General features: G+C 38.6%; 1 protein-coding gene across 1 annotated transcript in view; it reads left to right on the forward strand.

Annotated features, from left to right (window-relative positions):
* The window catches only part of LOC108668459 (maltase-glucoamylase), a 28755-nt gene extending 9120 nt beyond the window's left edge, over positions 1-19635 (forward strand). Inside the window, exons 13-40 of the mRNA XM_018155684.2 lie at positions 71-204; positions 682-839; positions 1505-1644; positions 2092-2176; positions 2817-2876; positions 3256-3386; positions 5479-5564; positions 5786-5835; positions 6458-6628; positions 7539-7644; positions 7932-8008; positions 8497-8676; positions 9067-9224; positions 9646-9820; positions 10494-10590; positions 11032-11123; positions 11733-11809; positions 12271-12340; positions 12743-12895; positions 13344-13475; positions 13939-14055; positions 14371-14497; positions 15189-15318; positions 15884-16052; positions 16853-16995; positions 18132-18273; positions 18493-18756; positions 19152-19635. Of these exons, the coding sequence (XP_018011173.2) occupies positions 71-204; positions 682-839; positions 1505-1644; positions 2092-2176; positions 2817-2876; positions 3256-3386; positions 5479-5564; positions 5786-5835; positions 6458-6628; positions 7539-7644; positions 7932-8008; positions 8497-8676; positions 9067-9224; positions 9646-9820; positions 10494-10590; positions 11032-11123; positions 11733-11809; positions 12271-12340; positions 12743-12895; positions 13344-13475; positions 13939-14055; positions 14371-14497; positions 15189-15318; positions 15884-16052; positions 16853-16995; positions 18132-18273; positions 18493-18756; positions 19152-19376 (3649 nt within the window). The 3' untranslated portion in view covers positions 19377-19635. The remainder of the gene's footprint in view (positions 1-70; positions 205-681; positions 840-1504; positions 1645-2091; positions 2177-2816; positions 2877-3255; positions 3387-5478; positions 5565-5785; positions 5836-6457; positions 6629-7538; positions 7645-7931; positions 8009-8496; positions 8677-9066; positions 9225-9645; positions 9821-10493; positions 10591-11031; positions 11124-11732; positions 11810-12270; positions 12341-12742; positions 12896-13343; positions 13476-13938; positions 14056-14370; positions 14498-15188; positions 15319-15883; positions 16053-16852; positions 16996-18131; positions 18274-18492; positions 18757-19151) is intronic.
* Positions 19636-20061: the final 426 nt, after the last annotated feature.

Below are 20061 nucleotides of genomic sequence, written 5' to 3' on the forward strand. Positions count from 1 at the left end.
AATGAATGCTTAATAGACATAGAAATGAAGTTAATAGATATAAAAAAAATAAAACATACGTTGTGATCAGGGGGCTGGAGAAGGCCACGTCGCGTCGTGGTGTGGTGGTGTCGAGGTCTACATACCCCAGCAGCGGCCGCTGGGCGGGCCACTGGCTGGGTGACACTCAGGCCTCCTGGTCCCACCTTGCGGCCTCCGTTGTGGGTGAGTCTCTCGTCTCCGGATACGTTAACTGATAAATTTATGTTTAAATTATGTTAAAGTATGTTAATGTATCCGTACCTTAAAGACCGGATAACGAGTCAACGCTACTTATATCTGAAGACCGAGTAACTAGAGGAACCGTAGGTTGACTAAAGGTCGACTCTCTGACTACGGATATATTAAGCAACAAATTCGTTAATGTTATTCGTATCTGAAGACCGAGTCACGATTCAATGGTATTCTTATATAGTAACCTGGTGAGTAGAGTAATAGACAACAGGTCGACCCTTTGACTACGGATTCGTTAAACGTCGTCCATGCTATTTGTAGCTACAGGCCTGCTAAAAAGAGGTGTCATCGTTAGAAGGGCACAACATTACCTTAATGTTCTAAATAATGTTACCTTTAAATTCTAAATAACAACAGTATTGTCTTGGCACATCCATGTGACACATTCAATCATGTTAATGTGTGCAGGTTTGCTTGAGTTCAATTTATTCGGCATCCCGTACGTGGGCGCGGACATCTGCGGCTACTCCGGCCAAGCGTCGGAGGAGCTCTGCGCTCGCTGGGTGCAGCTGGGGGCCTTTTATACCTTCAGCAGGAACCACAACGGCAGGGAATACCCTCCTCAGGTAACTTATTTTGACCCATCACCCATAAGCCATATCTGTTCTTTTGCTGAAATTGTTAGTCATTCAAAATTCTTAATAATCTTTCTAATTTCAGCCTTATTATTGATCAACTTTCATTCCATGCTCGTATCATATCATGCTTGTAAATAATGAATGAAGTGTATTAAGTATGAAGTGAGAAACCTTGTGACCAGTCTTTCAAATCCAGAATTAGTTGCACACACGATAAACTGCTCCTGAGTGTGCGGGTACTTTTAGATAGTTGAACTGCTCTCATGTATTATTTAACAAGCGCGGTGCTTTATGAAAACTAACGTGATTATTTTCATGACAACACCGTAATGTTTCATATAACAACTAACACAATTTTGTGAATAAACGAGCGCGTTAGTTTATATAACAACAATCAATGCGGTTTTGAAACGACAGGCGCGGTGACTTTATATCAACAAAGGGGGGCTTTTATGGCAGCAAACCCTCCTTTTATCGCATTTTCTCATTTATGGAAAAAAGGCACTATTGTGCTGGTCATGTCCGTCCGTCTGTCTGTCCGTCGGTCCGTCCGTGACTTCAAGTTTTCGTCGATGAGAAAATGCGCTCCCTGTCACTCACTGCAGTGAGTACTGAGTTATATTTTTTATAACGAATTGCCCGGTTGTTCGCAGGACCCAAGCCTGTGGCCTACCGTGGCCGCTGCTGCGCGAGCATCGCTGCGTCAGCGCTTCTTGCTTCTGCCGCATCTCTACACGCTGCACCACAGGGCGGCGACGCGGGGCGAGGCTGTCATCCGCTCCTTGGCCTTCCAGTGAGTCGTTATCCNACAGTGAGTCATGGCCTCTGGTTTCCCTGACAGTGATTCGTGGCCTCCGGTTTTCCTAACAGTGAGTCATGGCCTCTGGTTTTCCTGTCAGTGATTTGTGGTCTTTTGAGACCCAGTGAGTCGTAATCCAGTACCTAAAATATTCTTTGGTCGTTAATTGGTTTTTCACGAATTCCGGTGAGCTTTTGTCTCATCGCTAGCCCTTCTTTGAGTTGCTATTCGGGCCGTTGAGTTTCCACGATTTGTTACCAAAACCAAAGCAGTCGGTTTCACAGACGCATTTTTTTATTCCTACGACCGCTAAAAAAATTTGTATTCCATATAGCATAATTCAGTAATAGTCATAATATAATCTTTGATCAGATTTTCTTCAATTACCGAGTAACTAAAAATGTTTTTTGTTCTATAAATTATAACCATTATCTACACCAGGTTTCCTCAGGACCGGAACGCGCGCTCTGTCTCGACGCAGTTCCTGTGGGGCGGCGCCGTCATGATCTGCCCCGCTCTGCGACCGGTCAGGAGCAGCACTTTTAATAATAATAGTAATAATATTTAATGATAATTTTAAAATACTGACCGTAACTATGGTATGAAATCCAGGGTTGACAGATGGTCTTTTTTCGGCCAAATTCCACGATTATATTTTATTTTCAATTCCGTTCTCTTTCACTATTAATTGGTATTTAAAGTTCCTTGGTTTTTATTTACAGATTTTATGAGTAAATCAGGATAAATGTTTTGAATCATGATAGGAATATAAATGCAGGATACTACTCGTAATTCAGTTAATTCACAATACTGAATAAAAGAACTGCATGATTTCAGGCTAAAGTTGATGAAGAAATGAAATTTCTTATTCCCTATCGAACGATAATTCTAAGTTTCTAAAGAAAGTTAACAATATACGCTTCTTTTCTTCAATTTCAAGTTAATCCATGAATCCCCAATAACGTTAGGATTATAATGACTTTACATTAACTTCCCAATTTTTTAGCTATATGAGTATAACCAACTTAAACCAGCTCAATTTACTCAAATTTAAGGTAATTTAGTAATTACTAAAGGTACTAAACTACTAAATTTCCTGGAATAAACAAGCTACTGAAGATTCAGCTTTCCCAATTACGTATAAAAACAATTATTTTCTACCTCAGGGGGTATCGCAAGTGGAAGTTTATTTTCCGTCAGCCGGGCGTTGGTTCTCCATTAGCGACGTAAGTTTGATGGGTAACTTTAAACTATACTACATTAGAATATGTATTACGTACTTTTTCAATTCGAATTATGCGTGAAACAACCATAAGTTATAAAGATGGACATGACACCGGACATCTTACACTATTTGAGACTTTATTGAGAACAACATATCTTTGATTGTTTTACACACAATCACTTTAATTATCTATGTTTGTTCTCAACTTAGAAATAAATAACTTAACTTAAAAAACAACCTGTGTGATGTTCAAAAGATTTTATTATTATTTGACGCAAACTTTAAATAAATTACCGTTAAATAACGATTGCGTTAAATAAATTTAACGCCGTCGTTAAATAAATACGTTAAATAAAGCACTATAACACAATCGTTCATAGGGGAGACTGTGGACCGAAGTTGCTCGCTACCGCAACGTGTCGGCCCCCCTGGACGGGGAGGTACCGGTGTTCCTCAACGGGGGAGCCATCGTGCCTACCCAGCGGCCTGCCCTCAACACCCTCATGTCCAGGTCCGTGCCGATGGTGAAAGATGATGAAAGGTACAAATTAATACAATTTGTGCAGTTAAATAAGTTTCCTCAACGTCGACAGACAAAAATGAAATATGAAGGAAGGTGCAGAAAGTGTGTTCGAGCAACACCTACTGGTATGTTCATGAATGCAAACCAAATGTGTAAATTTCCTCATTACCTTGTGATTTTGAACTTGAGATTCAGTTTATCATTGCATGATAATTTAAAGGAATATTAAATGCGAGTTGATTGCAGAGGATCGAGTTCCATAGGTGATGACAAAAATTTCGTATAATCGTTGTTAACTGGATTTTACATAGTTTTATTCATGAGGGGCTTGATTTTTTGTATAATTTTAATATTAAGGACTTTCGATCTGACATTTTGTACTCCTTCGTTAGTAATAAATCCAATAGATTTTAATATATGAATTTGTACTAAGAATCTCCAAGAACTGCAGCAATGATGGTGGATTAGATTTGCATTCTCACTTCAAATCAAATTTATGGAAAAAATAAAATGTCATGCAAACTTTCCGTTTATCATTGAAATTAATTATTTCAATGCGTAATTATACGCACCACTGTTGGAAAGTTTGAGTTTTTGGTTTGAATATATTGTACCGCAGGGCTGATTGATCATTTTAATGACATTCCGAAGAGAATCACGTCACAGCTAAGGAGGATTCATGCAAGGTAAAATGCATACATGTCGGTGTCTTCACTAAAAAATTGCATTATAAGTACAAGTGTACTTCTATAAGTGTACAAGTGTACAAGTGTACTTCTATAAGTACACTTGTACCCCTTGAAGTAGAATATAATTGGAAACTATAGCTATACATCATATATAGGATCTTTGAAGCCTAGCCTCAACTGTAAATACCAAATACTAAAAACTCGTTATTATTGGAAACGAATTTTGTGACTCTGGTTTGTTATCATTTTTTTGCTCGCTCGTGTAAAATTCAATTTTTTTAATTTAGTGATATTGCTGTTGCGGGAGAGTTATCAACATCTACAGGCTATCGCCGTCTATTGTAGACTCGATAGTGAAAAAACTTTAGAAATTAGGTACAATAACAAAGGAATTTCTAAAACTGGTTATTGAATTTTTATTACGCAAGTTTCCACTCTTACGCGGTTATAAAACCCAGTGAAACTAAAATAAACCTAAATATATAACAGGACCCATATACCCAATCTACTCTACAAGGCACATATATAAGTTAGAACCCTCCCAAAATAACAAGGAACCACCCTGATGAGGATTCAGAGGGCCCACACATCCAAACAAAATCAGCCTAACTCCATGAATTGGCAGTCGTGACCGCTGTGACACCTTGCCGGTCTCCAAGCTCTCTGATGGATGCTGGAACTCAGATCACTTGTATGCCTCCTCGGAATTTCCAAATACGCGGCTTAGGAGCACCAGTTTCAAATATCCTGGGTTTTATTTAATAATAATTTCTGCTGCCGATGATTTGTGGTACATCATTTACAAGAAGATCGCTTCATTGGCGTCTGAACTCTCCAAAAGAAGATGCAGGTAGGGTTCTAACGTGTGGTACTCCACAGGCGCTGCCGGTCACCAAAAAATATAAAGCGCCGCTGGTGTCGATTGTTATCTTCCCCGCTGTGTTTCAACAATTGCTTCACCAGAAGATAGATACCAAGTTTAGTACCCTCACCACCTGTAATAATTCCATACACGAAATGAGCAAAACTCACTAAGACAACCTAAACACGATTAAAGAATAGGTTTAGACATTTTCGGTTAACCAATTCGAAGACGACTGTTTCACACGAGCACTATATAGGCATCCGAAACCATAGGCAGTGTAAAGGGAGACTCTCAGTCCATAGCCTCAAAACCCGCCACTCAAAACCGCAAACACCAACTCTGACGACGACAGAACGGGACAGCCACTCTGCTACGCCGTCCGGTTACAAAAGGAAAACCCGTACTAAATCCGACCCAGTTCGCAAGTAATCAGCGGATCACTGGTTTACACAAATGCCTGCAGAACTGCGCAGCTACATTGCGAAATAATGCAACGTTTATTGTTAAATTATTTTTCAAATCGCAGGAAGAACCCAATGGGACTCATCGTGGCACCTGGCAATGATGGCACCGCTACTGGTGACCTCTTCTGGGACGACGGCGACTCTCTGGGTGAGAGATGCCGGCTTCAGCTGTTCAGTAAATTAGTTTCATCACTAATTATTTTATGTGACTCGTAAAGTCGTAAGAAATAGTGAACAATTCGTAGTTTGATAATTAGGATCGTTAATCACTTGAGTGTAGCACAAAATACAATGTGGCAAATCTAAAAGCGTTTGATCTATTGCAAAATATATATAATGTTTACTTTATTGTGGCCTTTCTGTTTGCAGACTCTGTCGGCTCCGGGAACTATTTCTATGCCAACTTTTCCTACGACGAGGTATTGCCTGATGAATTATAAGTGTCTTTATTGGTGTCTTGTGTAATGTATTAAAAGCGATTCTATTGGTGTCATGTAGCGTATTATAAGTGATTCTATTGGTGTCGTGTAACGTATTATAAGTGATTCTATTGGTGTCATGTAGCGTATTATAAGTGATTCTATTGGTGTCGTGTAACGTATTATAAGTGATTCTATTGGTGTCATGTAGCGTATTATAAGTGATTCTATTGGTGTCGTGTAACGTATTATAAGTGATTCTATTGGTGTCATGTAGCGTATTATAAGTGATTCTATTGGTGTCGTGTAGCGTATTAGAAGTGATTCTATTGTTGCCATATAACGTATTAGAAGTGATTCTATTGGGTCGTGTAGCGCATTAGAAGTGATTCTCTTGATGTCATATAACGTATTATAAGTGATTCTATTGGCAACTATAATCACTGAAACCGTCACCGCCATCACATGCAAGCCAAACAAGCCTACTCTACTGGTCAGTACGCTTCATTACTTATTAATTCTTCAACAGTAAAGTGAATTACTTACTGATTATTAAAGTGAACAATATACTATTTACTGATTTATTCAGAATTTTTAAGTGAACATCTATCACTGATAACAGGCTCGGAACGCCCTACGGTGGACAGTTGTGACGTCGGGGCCTCCCTCCCTCACCGAGGGCCTCAAACTGTCAGACGTGACCGTGTTCTACGTGGCCTCCAGACCCCGTCAGCTCCTGCTGGACGGTCAACGCGTCACCACCGGCGACTGGCACTACGATGACGTCTATAATGTCAGGGAGTTTATGTTTAACTCTTATCAAAACTCATGTATTGACTGTTTACAAACCTGTATTCCTGGCACTATGCGATGACGTCTATAACGTAAAGGAATACATCGCTTCAACTCTTTTGATTATTGTTGACTGTTTTCAAGCATTTTCGTATATTATGATAACGAGCGTTCCCGTCAGAAGATGAAGGCTTAACTTTAGGCTCCCTTGGTTATCATTTTTCCCGGTTTTAATTAAGAATATTCTGAACCATGTCAATATTTTAGGTTAATGTTGAGTTAAATTAAATTTGAAAATATAATTAAGTAATGATATTGAGTTATTATTTTATATATAATTGGTAATAATATAATATAAAGGACCGCGTGGACTTAATTAGGCATCACTGAGTCAGTCGACAGTCCAGCTCAAGGGCCATAATTGTTGGAAAAATATTTGCTACCAAATTGCATCAATTTCGAATATCGTCCCGTGCTAACGGACTAGCAAAGTAGATGAATCATTGACCTAGTGACAACTTTTGATTCTCGTCTAATTTTAAGTTCGTCAATAAAAATATTATGCAATGATTTATTTTGTTATCGTTCACATTGTGTTCAGCGAATGGGTTGAGCCTTTACTCTACTTAGAACTCGAACTTAGCAATATGGTATTGGGCGATTCAGAAAGTTGAATAGTCACAATATAATATAAAAAAATAGTGTCGCGTTGATAAATAGACTTATTCTTGTTATGATCTAGGCTTTTCTCGCGAGATCTAAAAACTTGTCGTTCGAACCTCTCTAGAACTGATGTTAAAATGGCTTCTGAATAATTTCTCTCGTAATACCAGGTTCTGCAATCTATCAGATGCACACGATTTCGGTCAGCAACTTGCAAATCATAGCAATTCAATTTATTCACAACCCAGGTGCTGAGAGTGTATGACCTCCAGCTTCCTCTGGACTCGAATTTTGAGCTTTCCTGGAGCACCGACCTCAGCGACCTGCTCCTGCCATGCCCTATTTCTTATGCAGGTAGGTTTGGCAAGATGAAATGTTCACACATTGAAAGATTATGTTTGGTGTCTATTAGTGGCATTTTTATTTTAAGTTCAGGTATGTGTTAGGTTTTACGTTTATTTGAGTGGTTTTGCTTAATTGCAATTTTGATAATCAGATATTTTTATATCTCCTATGAAATATGACATTTAATATGCTTAATTTGTAGCTTCTTGTTGTGTGAGCTCATTTTTTTGTTATCATTTGTTTTACTAATTGTTGAAATTTTCATTAATAAAAATTATATTTCGAATTTTGCGAAGGCGCTGCAGGGTCGACGCCCGTGGCCACAAGCGCTGAGTGTGCGGCGCGGCACTGTGTCTGGAACGACCAAGCTAACGTGAGTCGCCAACAATCTATATTATTATCTTCAGCAATAATCTTCAGAATCTGGCACGAGTTTTATGTCTAACTGAGGATAGGCTATGATTTTAAAATATTTCAACCCTCACATAAATATTCTGGGCTTCGCACGTGAATTCGTTTGATATCGATGCAATATCAAAATTGTTCGATTCGTCACCAAAAATCGCCTCGTTTGAAACGATGCAATGCAATATCGTACATCGATGCAATATCGGAATTCAGACGTCAACCTTAATTTGTGTTCATTTGTAGCCATTATTTTCCTTAGGCCACTCGGGTGAGTGATGTAGCCATGTGAAAAATATGGTATTGAAAATTATATTTTAAAAACTGATCTTTCTCTTCATAAGACGTTATAAATGCTCAATCTATCACCGATTGAACATATAATAAAAATTCCATGCAAAGTTCCCAATCCTAAATAAATTTAAACATTGTGAACATAATTTTTATTTTCGGCAGATAACCTGCTCACTGCCCCCGCCCTCAGCCTTGGGTTACGTCATCGCGGGTGCCAAGGTTCCTACAGAGACGGGGTTCAAGGTCCCCTTGTCCAAGTTGGGGGACCCTGTCTTCCAAGACCCCATCGTTAATGTCACTTTTGAGGTCTTCATACTAGCAGACCATCTGCTTAGAGTCAAGGTGAACATTTTGTAACCACAATACTGCAAATTACCGTACAGGTTTTTCTTTTTATCAGTTGGCCTTAGTTCCCTGTTGCTCATTTTATCTGATAAAACAGGTAAAATAAGTTATTAATAAACAGGTAAAATAAGTTATTAATTCAAGCCACGAGACAGACATTCGCTGTTTGTTAATGTGACGAAATTCTATCATTTTTCGCCTTGAATTCGTTACATAATTATACCGCTGTATATACTTTTCCTCACAGAATTCATCGATAATTCAGTGCGGTAAAAAGTCCCTTATATATCTCTCGTAATTTAATTGAGCATAATATTGGCGATATATTTTTAGTGCTTAAAAAATTATAATTTATTAATAAGGATTTATCTTCCCTATTTACTTCAGCTGTACGACGCGAGCGAGTCACGCTTCGAGGTGCCCATCGTCCTGAACCTGCCGTCGAGCTCAGCTTCGTCGCCGCTGTATGAGCTCAAACTGACGTCGGAGGTCCCCGGTGACGTGTTCTCCTTCACCGTCGTCAGGAGGGCCACTGGCACCGTCATGTGAGAAGAAAATATTCATGTTCAAACCAAAAAACATGAAACCATTCCCTGTTTTTAATTAATAAAATTAATTCATTTTTGTTGGAATGGTGAGTGTGGGAGGCCTTATTTAAAAAAAAAAAAAAAAAAAAACCAAAACCAAAAATTGTATGGTGAATTGAGAATTAAATTCCGCCATTTAAAAAAAAATTCTAGTGAATTTAGTATTAAATTCCGCCATGATGACAGTCCAGAAAAAATATGACCTGCGATGTAGCAGTCTCAATTGGCTCGTGCGATTGTAAATAAGTGACATATTTCCCTGATTTATCCAATCACACATTCCGTACTTTGGTAGTTTTTGAAGAAATGATGTCATTATTTCGTTTATTTAATGATATAGTGGATTTATATAATACTTTTTTTCACAATTTGTCGGCAGTTTCGACACGAGTCTCGGTGGTTTGATTCTAGAAGACCAGTTCCTGAGCGTGACGACGCTGCTGCCCAGCAAGAACGTCTACGGTATGGGGGAGAACACCCACCCCTCCTTCAGGACACAGATGGACGGCACCGTCTGGAGTCTCTTTGCTCGCGACCAGTGGCCTGAAGTGGACGTGAGTTACAAGAGAAGAGGATAGAACAAAAATATACGATATAGGATAATTAAATCCTGTATACTTGTTGGTACACTGCAAATAATGCGACGTGAGTCCCAAAGGGAAGAGGAGGGTGGAATCGAAGACTGTAAAAGAAATTAACTCGAGTATAGTTATTTGATCGCTGCTCATAATGTAAAATGAATACTCACAATTACTTACTAATTAAAGTAGCATAATGAATCTAAATTTAATTTTTATGGATTGCAAGTGCACGTGAGTCGTATGGAGACTAGGACGGTAGCTTTAAAGAACTAAAAATTAGGAAAACTAACACGCTGTCTACGTGTTTTGATGATACACTGCTGAATAACTCATGTAATGAATAAAGTTAGGAGGTAAAGCTTCATAAAGAATCAAAATGAAGTTCATATGAATTGATGATCTTATTATCTAAAATTCTAAATAGATTAGCATCACACGTATGATTTTTGATGATAAAATTTAGATTTATTTTTGTCAAGAGTAAATATATCTTCGGAATGTCATTTAATTTTTTTTTTTTTTGAGACGAGAGATAGGTTTTCAAGTTAGGTTTGATAGATTAGATTTTCACTAAATTTCTTATTATAGAAGTAATGATAAGAAGTAATGATAAGAAGTAATGATAAGAAGTAATCTTCACCTTCAGCTGAAAGTGAACCTGTACGGCACGCACCCGTACTACTCGTGCGTCGAGAACGACGGCCGCGCGCACGGCGTGCTGCTGCTCAACAGCAACGCCATGGGTCGGTGACATGTCGGTGACTCAGAGATATTAGTGGGAATTTGTCCAAGTAGCGACCCACTTTTTGCGCTTGTGTGGGGCATCCTGACTCAGTTTGACTTGGAAGAAGGGCTTATCAGCGCTACATACAAAAAGTGTGTCACTATATGGACAATTAGACCCATCCTTTTTTCGGAGATCGTCACTATTCTTTAAGACGGCATTTATGATTATTAATTTCAGCATTATTAGTTAGTGTCATATTATCAATTGCTGATCGGATGTAATTTGTAAGTTATGTAATCATTTTATACATTGATACAATTTCCTCGCGAACCTCTGAAATAAAATTAGCCTGTTTGTCAATGACTATTCCTACATCAAATTGTTTAGTTCTGATTCTAATTATATTTATATGATCTTATTTAAACGTATCTTTAGGTATAAAAGATATCTCCAACAGACTACCAGTTCCTCGACTACCCCTCCCTGACGTACCGAACTATCGGAGGCATCTTAGACTTTTTCTTCGTTCTCGGACCTGAACCTGAGACTGTGAGTGTCTCCCTAGTTGGTTCCTTATAACAATAATAAATTACAAATTTGTTAACAATAACTCATAACATATAGTATTACAGTGGTACCGTAGTTTGTTCTTTATAACAATTGTAAATATCTGCTGGAGCCCCAGATGTATTTTGACCTATGTACTTCCCGTAGCATTTATGTGGCGATGTAAACTACTCTCAATATTTGACAGCTTTAAATGTTCTGGAGTGTTTTTTAGCATTGAATTTCAATGTATTCATGTCAGATTTCAGATATTCAGTAGAGTAGTGCTTGTTGATGCGTTTTTGTATCTTTGTCAAATTCGATTTAGTGCCTCGTAATGGATTTACGATACTTATGGAACGACTCTTAACTAATTCCGGAATATTTAAAATAATTTATTATTGTAAAGATTGATTTTATAATTTTTCCCAGTATAATTTATGATTTAATTTAATAATTATAATTTATGATTTAATTTAATAATTTATTTAATGTATAATTTATTTTTTATGATTTTTGTGCTAGAATAATTTATACTTTTCAGCAATTCTTACATAATTTACATATAAATCTTCTTAATTTCTTGCAAATTTTTTTAATGTCTGTCCACAGGTAACCTCGCAGTACACAGCTCTGATCGGCCGTCCTGTCATGCCTCCTTACTGGGCTTTGGGTTTCCAGCTCTCCAGGTTATATTTTATGTAACCTTTCTTATCTTATCTAACCTTCATTATTTTATCTAGATCTTATCTAACCTTTATCTTTTCCTCTTCTCCATACTCTTACTCCTTATCTCGATCTACCTCCTTTTATCCTCTATCTCTAACCTCTATCTTATCGGATTCTTTTTCAATATAGATCTTATCTCCAGGTTACAAACTATACTCACTTAAAACTAGAACCTCCAGCATTTTTTTATCATAATATAGCCATTTTAAAGCAAGAAATACTCATTCAGTGAAAAATCTTCCCTTGATCGAAATTTTTTACAAAGATTTTACAGGTTCATAATTTCACGTGCTGAATTTTACGTAGGTTATTTGTGCGCATTTGCAGGCCAAATGTTAATTTTATTCGTACTTTCTATTAAAAAAATAAAGAAAGCTACCTACATTCACCAAACAAATGTAGAAATATTTGCCCCCCTCAGGTACGGCTACGAGGACCTGCAGCACATGAAGGACGCTATGAACAGGACGCTGCAACTGGACATACCCATTGTGAGTTAAATTAAGTGCCAGCAGAATTGTAACGATATCAGATTAATGGATATCCTCTATACAAATTTTCAACAGTAAAATAATTATTTTTTGTGATGTCTTCCAGTGCGCGAATAATTAGGCAATTTTAGGTAATAACTAACTAAAAACTAATAACGCTATAATTAGAAATTCCAGTCCAAATTTATGGAGCGCCAAGACTGGCTAACCGTTAGGGATTAAGAGAGGACTTTTCTGTCTCAAAAATTCTACATGTTATTTTCTACTTCGTTTTTCTCCGAATAAAAAACAATTTATTTCCAGAATGCACGTCTGTTTTCATTAACGTATTGTTTTTATACGGACTTTAATGGCTGAAATCTTTGTTGCGTTCCATTTAATAAGTTTTTGTTATTTTTTGAGGATGTTCAATACGCGGACATCGATCACATGGATCGGCAAAAGGACTTCACTCTCGACGAAGAGAAGTTCGGTGGGCTGGGGGCCTATGCTGAGGAGCTTCACGCGTCGGGGCATCGCTTCATAATCATTCTGGACCCGGCCATCAATGTGGAGGCGCGTAAATTGTATCGCAGTTACAGTGAGCTTGTTGATTTTACGTACAAATGGAACTATTATTTGGTTGCTTTTCTGCTCTGTGATTCAAGATGTTTCTAAAGTACTTGACAAATGCAATCATGCAAACTAAAACTGTTTGATCGGTTAAGAGAAACATATACGTGTAACTTTCCTACTTTTATTAAATTATTATGAAACAATTGGTTTAAAGGAGCGGCATACGTGTTGACGATATAAATCACAATCAACATCATCACACCCAATGTTATTTATGTAAAGGAAAGTCATATATTTAGAGACCAATTTGCAAAACACTACTGGAATTGCGATGATGTTAGCAAATGAAATTAGGCTAAATAATACAAGATTCAATTCGAAAAATGCTACACAAATCGCCACGTAGTTATCGAATGAAATCCACACTAAATAAATAATAACTTTGCAGCTCTCGGAAAGTGAGTACCCAACTCACGCTCGAGCGCTGGCCGCGGACGCCTACATCAAGTGGCCGGAGGGCACGGACCAGGCGACGCTGGACTACAACAATGGCGGAGGAAGCTCCATGATGCTCGCCTATGTACGCCATTTTGTGCTATTCTAGTAATTTTTTATTACATCTTTAACCGTGGTGCATTATTAGGCTTGTATGATCCGAGTACGACGTTTCTTATCTATTATATCCGTTAATTCGGAGTGTATTGTTCTCTTGCAGCTTTCGGATAATTGTTATAATCTTTATTAATTATTGTTATGTAATCTTTCGGATTATTGTTCTCTTGCAGCTGCTTCAAACAGCTTGTTTTAATGCGAATAGGCGCTTCTTAACGTTAATTATCTGAAGATTTTAAGTGTGTATGTATAACAGCTTGAGTGACAATTAAGATAGGCCCAGAATCCTCATTTCCTCAAGAATTATATAGTAACCAGTCTGGTTTTTCTCCGTTCTTGTAGGTCAGTATCTGACTTTTTAATGTGCTTTCTATTTACAATAGCTTCTTGATCTCATTACCTTAACGCTGAAGAGTATTTTTCGTGACCAGGTTTGGCCCGAGAACCGCACTGCGTTCCCCAACTGGCACAAGCAGGCAACCCAGGAATGGTGGACGAAAGAAATTCGCCTCTTCCACCAGAAAATTCCCTTCGACGGCCTCTGGATTGTATGTCTCACACCCATCACTAGCAAAAATTATCGAACACAATTTATTGTGAATAACTTAAGATTATCGGAATTTATTATTCCATTTTATTGCGTTTTTAATCGGAATTCAAAAAGTTTTAGCGCGACTGCGATATCATGGTTCATGAAGGGAATAGAATGCGATGTTCAATTGGGATTGGATTGAATCAGAATGAAAAGTTTACAAACATACGGTACGACGTGGAAGAATGCCAGCTTTTACGAAGGCCAAATTATAGGAATAGGTTAATTTATTACGGAAGATTCGTACATTACTACATTTTTTCCTTACCAGGATATGAATGAGCCTGCTGCGTTTGACACTAACATGGATCAGCCCTGGAACTGGCCGGACTGGCAGCCACAACCCTGGAACCTCAAGTGTCCCCAGTCTAAGTGGGACGACCCACCTTACGTCACCAGTCAGTTCAGTTTTACTGACTAAATTCAGTTGTACTTGCAGAAATCACTTTCTTCTAGTTCACTTTCTTCTAGTTCGACTGTGGTTGTATGTTAGATTTTAGTTGTCAAAATCATACGTTCATGCCATGAAATGATAAAAAAAAATTGTCTGGGCTTGAAAAAAGTAAACAAATTTTTTAGAACATTTTTCAAATCTTTGCTTTTAATCCATGTTAGTTTTAAGAGTCGGGATTATCGTAATATGTAGGCAACGAAACGTAATCTTGACCAAATTTTGTGAGCATAGTCCCAAAGCCGACCTCGGTTACCGTCAAAATTTCTGTGCATACCAGACCACTGCGCAGGCTAAAGAATCAGAGCTCAAATGTGGCAGGATTTAAGCCAAGATCGTCTTTTCCTTCCGTCGCCGCAAGCAGTTAATTTTCACTTGAAATTACGATGTTAGCATGTCCAGCAACTTGTATGCAGCCCTAATTCCAGGTATCTTGCGTCATGCCGCCCTGTTTGACTCTACACAGCCAAAAATCTGCTCTAATTTTAAACTTAATTAACCGACGTATCCTTAACTCCGCTTCGAAATGTTAACTTAATTAGCCGACGTAGCCTTAACTCCGCTTTGAAATGTCAACTTAATTAGCCGACGTATCCTTAACAGCGCTTCCAAATGTAAACTTCGCTGTTGCCCCGCAGAGGCCGGCAACGTTGGTCCTTCATACCGCATGTCGGACAAGACGCTGTGTCTCGCCGCTGACGAAGCTCCCTACCGTCACTACGACGTGCACAACCTCTACGGCTGGGCACAGACTCCACCCACTCTCAGGTAACACGTGCACAATTTCACTCTTAAACTACATGTGTTCAATTAGTATTCGATAACCTTGCTGTATTGACAAATCATGTTCAAGCTCGTATTTTGTTTAATGCATTAATTTCAGGAATTTTTTAAGCATTATGAGGATTGAAGTTATGAAAAATGAAGCATTAATTGTATTAATGAAATTGTATTCATGTTATAGTTCGGCCGGAAAGAGCTAAGCATTTAAATTACTCCGAATCGCCATACGAGTCGTGCGTGCCGTGACGTTTGGTTCAAATAACGATCGTGGCGGTATAGCATTACTGACACCTGAGCCACCGTGGCGTTTGATGTAAATAAGAAACGTGAAGGTAACGGAACTGAGCCCCCAAAGCCGTTACTTTTGATTTAATTAAATAAGGAACGTAATGGTAACGTAGCTGAGCCGCTAGAGCCGTTACTTTTGATTTAAATATAGAACGCAATGGTAACGAAACTGAGCAGCCAAAGACGTGTCGTTTGATTTAAGTAAGGATCGTAATGATAACGTAACTGAGCCGCTAGAGCCGTTACTTTTGATTTAAATAAGATTGCACTCAGGTATGCTTGAGTTCAACTTATTCGGCATCCCGTACATCGGGGCGGACATCTGCGGCTTCACCGGCACCGCGACGGAGGAGCTCTGCGCCCGCTGGATGCAGCTGGGGGCCTTCTACCCCTTCAGCAGGAACCACAACGGCAAGGGTGAAGTCGACCAGGTCAGTAAAACCCGATGTATAAACTATTCATTAATGTTAACATTCATTATTTCTAATATTCATTAATGCTAGTGTTCTATAATACTAATATTAAAAATAATAATATTCATCGGTGCTAATTAATCAGCCAGATAGCACCGTCGAACACTGTGGATTCTATAGCGAGTCAGTTCACTCAATCGAACCATTTAATGTATTCTTTAAATTTCGTGAAGAAACTTTAACCTGTGTCAACGTCAATAGTCCGCGAATATAAGTGGTGTTTCAATAACAAAAACTGTTGCATCCGACTTCTGTCTACTACTGCTGCTACGTCACATTTTTATCCAATGATGCCATTATTATTATTATTTTTACTCTACAACGCGTCTGATTCAACCGAACTGCGAGAACACGCATCACACATAAGTTTGACAGCGAGCAAAAAACATAAAGACACGAAAAATTAAAAAAATATAACTCAGTACTCACTGCAGTGAGTGACAGAGAGCGCATGTTCTCGTTGACGAAAACTTGAGGTCACGGACAGATGGACGGACGGATGGACAGACAGACAAACGGACATGGCGAGCACAATAGTGCATTTGTTCCATAAATGAGAAAATGCGCTAAAAACGGATAAAAATGACTGTAAATGACATAGTAAACATCATCAATTAAATAAAAATGACTGTAAATGACATAGTAAACATCATCAATTAAATAAAAATGACTGTAAATGACATAGTAAACATCATCAATTAAATAAAAATGACTGTAAATGACATAGCAAAGATCATCAATATTGTGACTGTGTCCAGGACCCTGGCATGTGGCCCGACACGGTGGCCTCCTGGTCTCGGGCGGCGCTACTGGAGCGCTACCGCCTCCTGCCTCACCTCTACACGCTCTTCTTCAGGGCCGCCACGCAGGGACAGACAGTCGTGCGCTCCCTTGCTCAAGAGTACGGTTCTTATTCTCAGCTTCTTAGTCTTATCTAAATCTTATGTCGCATCAACATCTTACGTACCGTCTTAGGCATGAACTCCATAGTGTCTATTATTGGTTTACGTTGACGCCTGAATTCACGTAAATTCATTCATAAACTTCACACTCGCACTATTAAAAAAACTGTATTGTGTAATATTTTAGCAGGTGATGTTGGTTCATAAGTGCTATTGCGCAACGTAGTCTTATCTACGAGTATATTGCTGGGGCCGTACAATCAAAACATTCTTAAGTACACGTAGCGGTCTAATTCTCGTCTGTGATTAATGCGATTAACTTGAAAAAACATCAGTGATTGGATGAATCAAAACTTTCCTTAGTAAACGTAGCGGCCGAGTTCTCGTCAGTGATTGATGTGCTTAGCTTGAAAAGCCGACGGTGAGTGACTGTGGGCTATTGTTGATGGTACGGCTCTTGATTCATTAAGACGCAGTATCAGGATAGAGGATTTATTAGAATCCCATTATCAGGATTCATTAACATGCAGTATTAAATCGCTTAAATGATAAGCTTATCTTTTTCAGCTCCATTTTTCGAAATTAGGATCCCGCATATGAGTTCTTTGAAGAGTTAGAAGTTATTATCAGCAAAACTAACTTAATTTTTTATACCGAAACCACATTAAGCCGGAATTGTGTTTCCGTAAAGCAGATATCAGAAATTTGTCGGAATCAGTCAGCTAGAATGGCACAATTTTTCAAAAGTACAACAGGGAACGCTATATTTTGGAATAAATTAGGAAAAATAAGATTCTTTCCTCTTCAATGATCTTTTTTTGGCCCGATACAAAAAATCGATTGGATTTGCAATATAGCTCATGTTTTCAATTAAGAAGCGAGTTATCAGCAATGTAACTGCACATAGAGAGCTAATCGTCGACTTAATTGATTAGAACAAGCATAATCCTCTAAATGTTAGTCGCAAACCTGAGTTAGAGAACGTCTCACTAAGAATCGGAATTGAAAAGCATTCGACAATATTTCTCAACAAAAATTCTGACATTGATCGAAAATTTAGTCCCAATTTCAGCGATTGTTTGATGAACAGTTCGAGCCTCTCAAGATCGTCAAATTTACGAGTATCTGCTCCTAGATTCCCCAGAGATCGCAACTGCCTGGACATTGACGACCAGTTCCTGTGGGGTTCAAGCTTCCTCATTTCCCCGGTACTGGAGGAGGGCGCTACGAATCGTACTATTTACTTTCCCATTGATGCCTGGTACGACTATCGTACGGTGAGTGGTAATGTTCAGTGTTGTATGATTCGTAACAGATGTATATTTAGATGCGTGTTTTCGTGTCAGGTGTTTTGTTTTCGATCCAGTACATCCTCATCAAAATCTTGATCAAAACTAAAAAATATTGTGATAGGCGATGTTTATCTTTGTATCAGCTTCAAGTGTTGCCCAACATTGCAGTCTCAAAATTTATAAACTTTACATATTTCGTCTCAGGGTCGACCTGTGGAGTGGCCTGGTGCAACGAATTTGGTGGACGCCCCTCTGAGCACTATCCCCCTCCACGTACGTGGGGGAATTATACTCCCCCTACAGGAACCTGCCACCTCCACCGTCCTGAGCGTGAGAAATCCCATGGGGCTGCTAGTCGCTGTGGGATTCGACAGAACTGCGAGTGGGGAACTCTTCTGGGATAACCTGAATGGGGCGACGACCGTCGCCGATAACCTGTACAGCTTCGTGGTCTTCTCATTCGTTGAAGTGAGTAACGTTAACATCAACCATTTACGATTTGCATCTTGAAAAATCTCAGTAATTTCTAACCTAGTGCACTTATTATATATATTATTTTCAATACTGTGTTTGGATAACTTTCTGTAGGCCATTGTTTTTTGCTGCTGCGTATCTGAATTCAAAAATTTAAAGTCCAGTTGTTTCTCTTCCACGCACTTCACCTTATATTCAAATTAAATATTCTAAAGGATTAATACCAACTCTTTTAGTATCAACACTTGTAACCCCTCTCCGACAAATCACTGCAACTTCAACTCTCAGATACAATTATCCGACTCAAATTCTGTCTAAAGTTTATTATGAAAAGCATAACAATACTTAGCCTTATGCTACTCTAAATAAAGTAATGCATTTCCCCGCAGGACACTCTATCATTGACGGTAGAACGCAACAACCGAGAGGACCTTGGTGCTCTGAACCTGCGCGACATCACCGTCTACGGCATCCAGAAGAAGCCCTCCAACATGAGCGTCTCGGGCGACTACGACTACGACGCAGAAAACATGAAACTCACAGTCGTTCTTGACCCAGTGCACATCATGAACCAGAACTTGATCATCCATTTCAGTGATATGTGGCTCACTTAGTTCACCTTTAGTGTAGTGACCGTGCCCGAGACCAGTTAGGTGATGGGTGGCTCACATAGTTCACCTTTAGTGTAGTGACCGTCCCCGAGGCCAGTTAGGTGATATGTGGCTCACTTAGTTCACCATTAGTGTAGTGACCGTCCCCGAGACCAGTTAGGTGATATGTGGCTCACATAGTTCACCTTTAGTGTAGTGACCGTCCCCGAGGCCAGTTAGGTGATATGTGGCTCACTTAGTTCACCTTTAGTGTAATGACCATCCCCGAACATAATATCTACAAATACTTTCAGAATGCCTACGAATACTGTCAGAACATCTACAAATCCTTTCAAAATATTTACGAATACTTCCAAAATATCTAAAAATCCTTTCAGAATATCTACAAATTCTTTTAGAATATCTACGAATACTTTCAAAATATCTACGAATACTTTCAAAATATCTACGAATACTTTCAGAATATCTACGAATGCTTTCAGAATATCTACGAATACTTTCATAATTTCTATAAATACTTTGAGAATATCTACGAATACTTTCATAATATCTACAAATACTTTCATAATATCTACGAATACTTTCATAATACCTATAAATACTTCTGATACTTTCTTTGCTCTAGAAAATATTTATCCATATTATATATATAAATGGACAGTAAATTTAAAACAAACTGCGACAGTTT

The sequence above is a fragment of the Hyalella azteca genome, unplaced genomic scaffold (genome assembly GCF_000764305.2).
Source record: "Hyalella azteca isolate HAZT.00-mixed unplaced genomic scaffold, Hazt_2.0.2 contig7827, whole genome shotgun sequence".
In the NCBI taxonomy this organism is placed as follows: domain Eukaryota; kingdom Metazoa; phylum Arthropoda; class Malacostraca; order Amphipoda; family Hyalellidae; genus Hyalella; species Hyalella azteca.